Here is a 6,000-nt window from a genome sequence, read left to right as displayed (position 1 = left end):
GTCAGTCCCATACTTCCTTGCTACTTTCTTCCTACCATCCTTAGTCTGAAGGCTAAGACTTCAGTTTTTGTTAAAGATAGGAAATGCTTTGGTAATGGCTGTCTTTTATGCTGCAGATGCTCTCTCTCCTTTTAGCTTTTCATTTTGTAAATTTTCCAACATATGCATGAGTAGGTAAAGCAGCAAAATGAACTTAGCTTCAACACTGACTGATGTTGCACCACTTTTCTTTCACCTATCTTCTTTCCATTCCCTACATTTTATTTCTGGAGCATTGTAAAACAAATTCTACACATCATTCTATCATGAAAGTGATCAAATGACAGAATTCCTGTTTATGAGTCACTTCTTTTTACAAGCACAGTAAAATGTTTTCCATTGAGTTTATGGAATTGATATGTATGTACTTAATAACAGTGAGTCTTAGTAGCATTCATTGCAAAGACATTTTCTTAAATTTCAATAGTTTGTAAACCCTTGAGTGTTTTATTTTAATGATAAGGGCTGGGTCCACATAGTTTTTAGCTAATACTAATTAATGCATAATGCAGGCCAGATCTTCTCTTCAGGCAAAATTAATTTCCCTCTCCTATAAGTATTGATTGAAATTTGCTCTCATGTGCCCTGAAGTACTTTTAGTCTTATTGCTGTCTTTGTTTTAAGCCGAGGGCAGAAACCACATCCTTTTCATGATCTATTAACCACATTACCGAGGTTCATGGTTTGCACAACTAGTAAACACATACAAAGCACCCTTTGAGAAAGCTTCCTCATCCTTTAATTGTAATCAGTCTTGTATATTAACGGTGTGGTGGTCCCAAGGTACAGATTCATCTAACGTGACCTGGAAAGAAATTTGGAAATCACTTAAGGCTACCCTCATTTTAGATCTGACAAAACTGTAGTCAAGAGAAATGTGAGGTCCATTTTACTGCAGGTGGCAATAGTCTTAACTGACTCATTTTATCGGTTAGTACTCATGTTTTTAAGAGTTTCTATGAAATTAACATTTTTTGTAAAAAAAAATGCAATTGCATAGGCTAGTTTCATCAATATCCTAAATTAGTGCTGCTTCAATATACCCATGCAGAGAGTACTTAAATTTTCCTCTCTCTTCAGCAAGAGATACTCACCACGTCCCTCCATTTTTCATTAAACATACGTGTACTTTGCAGCCCTTTGCTTTTATATTTGCTATCATTGAAGAGGGGATGGATTTTAAAATTACTGGCCACGTTTCCCTTTAGAGAAGCCCACACGCACCAACCCTGCCCTTATTGGAGCCTGGGCAGCAGCGGTGCATGTTCTAACTTAGGCAACATTGGGTCATCTGTTTATTGTCAGCTTGGCGGTCAGGAAGAAAGGGCGGCGGTTGCTGAGGTAACCGACACCCCGGGCAACGGCAAGTGGAGGCGGGAGGGGGCGTGGCCTCGACGGGCAAGCGGCGATAAGAGGTGGCGTCCTCCGCGGCATTGCGAGCACCGCCTGTCTGCGCCGCCAGGCGTAGGCGGGGTGGCCCTTGCGTCTCCCGCTTCCTTGAAAAACCCGGGCGGGCGAGCGAGGCTGCGGGCCGGCCGCTGCCCTTCCCCACACTCCCCGTCGAGAAGTCTCGCTCGGCGCCCAACATGGCGGGTGGGCGCTGCGGCCCGCAGCTAACTGCGCTCTTGGCCGCCTGGATCGCGGCTGTGGCGGCGACGGCAGGCCCCGAGGAGGCCGCGCTGCCGCCGGAGCAGAGCCGGGTCCAGCCCATGACCGCCTCCAACTGGACGCTGGTGATGGAGGGCGAGTGGATGCTGAAATTGTGAGTGTGCCCGCCCGCCCCGGACGCCGCAGTGTCCTCGCGGGCGTCACCCTCCCAAGCCCGCGCGGCCCGCTGGCGATCCCGCATTGCCGCTTGGGCTCAACCTAAAACCCCGGACCAGGCTTGCCAACAACCTGCGGCGCCGGTGCCGGGCCGCTTGCGATCCTGCACTGCCGCTGGGCTCGACCTGGGGGTCCGCGGACCCGCCTTACCAACGACCTGCGGCTGTGGGGCCGGGCCGCTCTCGCCGCGCATGCGCGCCGAGCCCTCGCGGTGACAGCCGAGGGTGCAGCGCGTCCCCTTGCTTTGGGGGACAGTGTTTTCGGGGTGAGGTGGGCAGCTTCCCATAGGGAGGAGAAGGGAAGGGAGAAAATCTGCAAGCAAACCGTGTGCTTTTAGATACAGATATGTATTGGAAGAGAAAGGACATTCAGTGACATCCATGTGCAGTATGAATACGTAGCACAGGCTAAGCAAGTTACCTGTTGAAGAAATTGCAGCACGGTGAAGGCAGGCCATTTGTATCGTAGTCTTCCATTTGAAGACCTTGAGATATCATTGTGAAAATAAAACATAAATATGGGTGCCTTTTAAATTTTACAATATGATTTCAAATAAATGTTGATATTTATTATAACTTGTAAAGGTAGGACTTTCTGAGTAATATTAATAATTGTGCCATAAAGAAAAGAAGATACGCATTGCCCCTTTTAACAAGAGAAGGCAAATGGTGGATAGTGCCTTTTCTTTAAGGAGATGGGAAACTACAGTTTTGAGTTAGGAGAAAGAAAGGGATTTGTTGATTATAGTTTAACCTTATAATAGGAAGTGACCATTTGAAAGAGGCTTGCAGTGGACGGTGGGCAGATGTCTGAGTGGGCTTGAGAGACCATCATGGTGGGCTTGCACGGAAAATGAAGAATGTCCCGGGAAATGATCGCTGAGACTCTCTCTCTCTCTCTGTTTCTCTCTCTCTCTCTCTCTCCGCCCCGCCCCAACTCCTTTCCACCCTACCTGCCCCCGTCCCGCCCCCACCCCCAAACATAAAATCTTTCAGGAAATTGCCACATCTCTTTAGCCTGTGGTTTCTGGCAATCTGTATACTACTATTGAATCTTTGTTTTACGTTGAGGACACAGACAGAAAATTGGATCTTTCCTTTGTCCAAGACCAAGTTCTGATTCTTTCAATTTAAATTGCAAGCAGGTGCCTATGGAGTGAAAACCTCAGTGTGAGATCAGAGCCAAAATTTATGTCACACAGCAGATTACATTGCTCGAAGAACATAAGGCATATCACCCCTTCAAATGTGCATTTACCTCTTAGTCACAAAGAAGGGGATATTTTAGACCTCCAAATGAAATACCCTTGGTATAATAAATCAATGAAATTATTAAAGGGAACTGTAGACATGAATTATTAAAATATTCCACTTAACTATTTTTGGAAGAAGGTGAGGGGGTCGTATTCTATTTGAGAAACTTTTAAAATAAGTGGAGCTGTGTTAAGACTTCCATGTTTGTAATAATTTTAAGAGTTTGAGATAAACTGCATTTTGTCAGCCAATACTACAGAAAGTTCTCTTTTCAGTAGGTGCTTACAAAATGGTCTTTTTCCTAGATGTCATCTTTCAGGGTAAAACTGAGTTTGCATATGTATGTAAGGAAAGTTAAAACAGAAAGGCCTCCTCATTTTTAATGACCTCAACTCCTCTATGGTTCCTTTTGGAATTGCTTTTTTTTTTTTTTTTTTTGTAGTAGAATTAAGAACACTAAAACCTCAGTAAGTTTTTAAATGAGTGAGAGCCAACAACATCTGTGCTTGGCCATGTTGGTGGTTCAAATTTTACTTTTTTATGAATGTATAAACCTAAACATTGTGATCAATTGCTCTGAGTTTGTCATGTGTCCAGTTGTATGGAATATGCTTGGCCTGTGATGCCAGATGAGTCTTGTAATCTGGAAGTAAGCTGTGTAGACACAAGGTCATTTTAGTAGACGTTCTGTTTTTATCGAGTGCACTTCAGAATAGGTGGCTAGGAAGCAAGGCTGTCAAGGAAAGTTGATCCAAACCATTCCATCCAACTTCTTTATACATACTAAAACCCAAGTGCTCATCCTGAAGAAATATTTTGGTTCTTATCTATTTGTGATCTATTTTTTTCTGTATTATCAGGTGATACTCTTCCTCCTTGCTGTGAAAAAAACTCCAGTACTTAAAAAAATATAAAATTCATTATATCCTCGGTACCACTAGAGGCCTGCTATGAATTTCTAAGAATTCATTTAAATAGCCTATACGTTACCAGATTTTTTTTTATGTATATAACAGAGAAAAACAAAATGCATTAAAATTAGCTTCATCTTAACACTTAGTTCAGATGAACTGGTCATACATAAATGGAAATTGTTAGTAGTTCAAAGATGTTGTAGTTAACTTCTTTAAAGAAACAGATTGAGAAGCTTTTGTTGCAGTTAACTTCTTTAAAGACACAGATTGAGAAGCTTTCCGATATCAAAATGTATTCATTACTTTGAATGACAGTTCTTTATTTGTTCATTTGCTTATATGCTCTCTTTCATCTGGGAATTTTTTCTTTTATACTCCACGTCATACAGATCCCCTCTAATGCAGTTTCTGGTTATATTGGTATAGATAATTTATTCTTAAGAATCTAGCAGTATTTGGCAGCCCTGAGACGTGAAAAGCTTCTATTATGAAATTAAATTTGGTTATTTTTTCTTAGTCTTTCAAACAGTCAATTTTTTGGATTCTTGCAATTGAATTTCCAGTGTTTTAAAAATGTATGAGTTAAAAGTATATTTGCAGTAATTCACCGTTTCTATTCTGATGTTTTTAGAAATCTGAAAAGTTCTCCCATTGCTACATACATTTTCTTTAATGCTATGGGCTTATTGTTATTATTATTATTTTTTAGACAGAGTCTCACTTTGTTGCCCAGGCTGGAGTGCAGTGGCGCGATTTCAGCTCAGTGTACCCTCTGCCTCCCAGGCTCAAGCAATTCTCCTGCCTCAGCCTCGCAGATAGCTGGGAATACAGGCACCCGGCTATGGGCTTATTGTATACTCGTTTGCCCTTTTTCTGAATTAGAAAAAATGATCTAATCTTTAAAATACTGTATGATGCATGCTTTTCTCTATTGCCATTGTTTTATACTACTCTTCATTCAGTTCCTTTGCAACCTTTTGCTACTTTCAACATTTGCTTGGCTCTCATTGTGTCAGTCCTGGAGAAAATGACTTTTGTTCTTTTGAAACACGGAAGTATGTAATATGATACATTCTGGTGGCTTTTTCCCCCAGAAGAAATAGATAGCCAAGTGGCTTAATTTTGACGTTCAAGCTGATACTCAGAAGAAAAGTATGTCTTTGGGTTAATTTACCTCTGTAAAGCATGTAAATCTTTATAAATTGTTGCCTTTTCTTATTTTTGTTTTTGGAATGATCATGTTTCAAAATTTAAATTAAACACCTGGTGATGGAGCAAAGCTTTGTTTATTTCCATAGGACATCTAGGTTTTAGTATTATCTGTCCAGCCTTCCTTTACACCTGGAGAGAATGTGTTGAACATCATTACCTTAACCTGCCTATGTCAAGTTAGAATTTCTTGCAGTTTAATAGATTGTCTTGATGTCTTGATGGAATGTTTGAGAGATAACTCACTAAATGCTTGTGTGTCAGGTTCAGTGTTGGGGAGCTGGGAAGGTGAAGAAGAATGAGCCTTCCAAGAGATTGTGCTCTGAAGGAAATATGTAGTATAAGTTATGTTCATTTATTTAGTAAATGTTTACTGAATGCTTCCTCTGTGTTGGACATTCATCAGTGCTTCCCAACAGGACACTATTGGCATTTTGGGTGGACAGTTCTTTGGTGTGCGGGAATGGCCCACATGTTGCAGAACCTTTGGCATACTTGCCCATTATATTCTAGTAGTAGTCTCAGTCATGCGACATCAAAAAATTGTAACTCCCATTCCCTGTGCATACTTCCAGATGCTTCTAATTGAAAACCACTGCTCTAGATACTGTTATGGGTATTTAAAAACATGCGAATGTTTGATTTTAGATAGTTTCCACAAAGGGTTTAAAGCCTCATTAAAACTTGTCATCCTTATCACCTCCATCCACCTCCTCCACTTCCTCATCATCACAATCACAGTTCACAGTTACATTGCTTAC

The 6,000-nt window shown here is 41.4% G+C and overlaps 1 protein-coding gene across 1 annotated transcript in view; it reads left to right on the top strand.

Annotated features, from left to right (window-relative positions):
- The first annotated feature begins 1,391 nt into the window (after nt 1–1,391).
- The window catches only part of TMX4 (thioredoxin related transmembrane protein 4), a 42,449-nt gene continuing 37,840 nt past the window's right edge, over nt 1,392–6,000 (top strand). The window contains exon 1 of the mRNA XM_004061794.5: nt 1,392–1,801. Within this exon, the coding sequence (XP_004061842.1) occupies nt 1,626–1,801 (176 nt within the window). The 5' untranslated portion in view covers nt 1,392–1,625. The remainder of the gene's footprint in view (nt 1,802–6,000) is intronic.

This window comes from Gorilla gorilla, chromosome 21 (genome assembly GCF_029281585.2).
Source record: "Gorilla gorilla gorilla isolate KB3781 chromosome 21, NHGRI_mGorGor1-v2.1_pri, whole genome shotgun sequence".
In the NCBI taxonomy this organism is placed as follows: Eukaryota; Metazoa; Chordata; class Mammalia; order Primates; family Hominidae; genus Gorilla; species Gorilla gorilla.
This window is presented reverse-complemented; position numbering and strand designations above follow the sequence as displayed.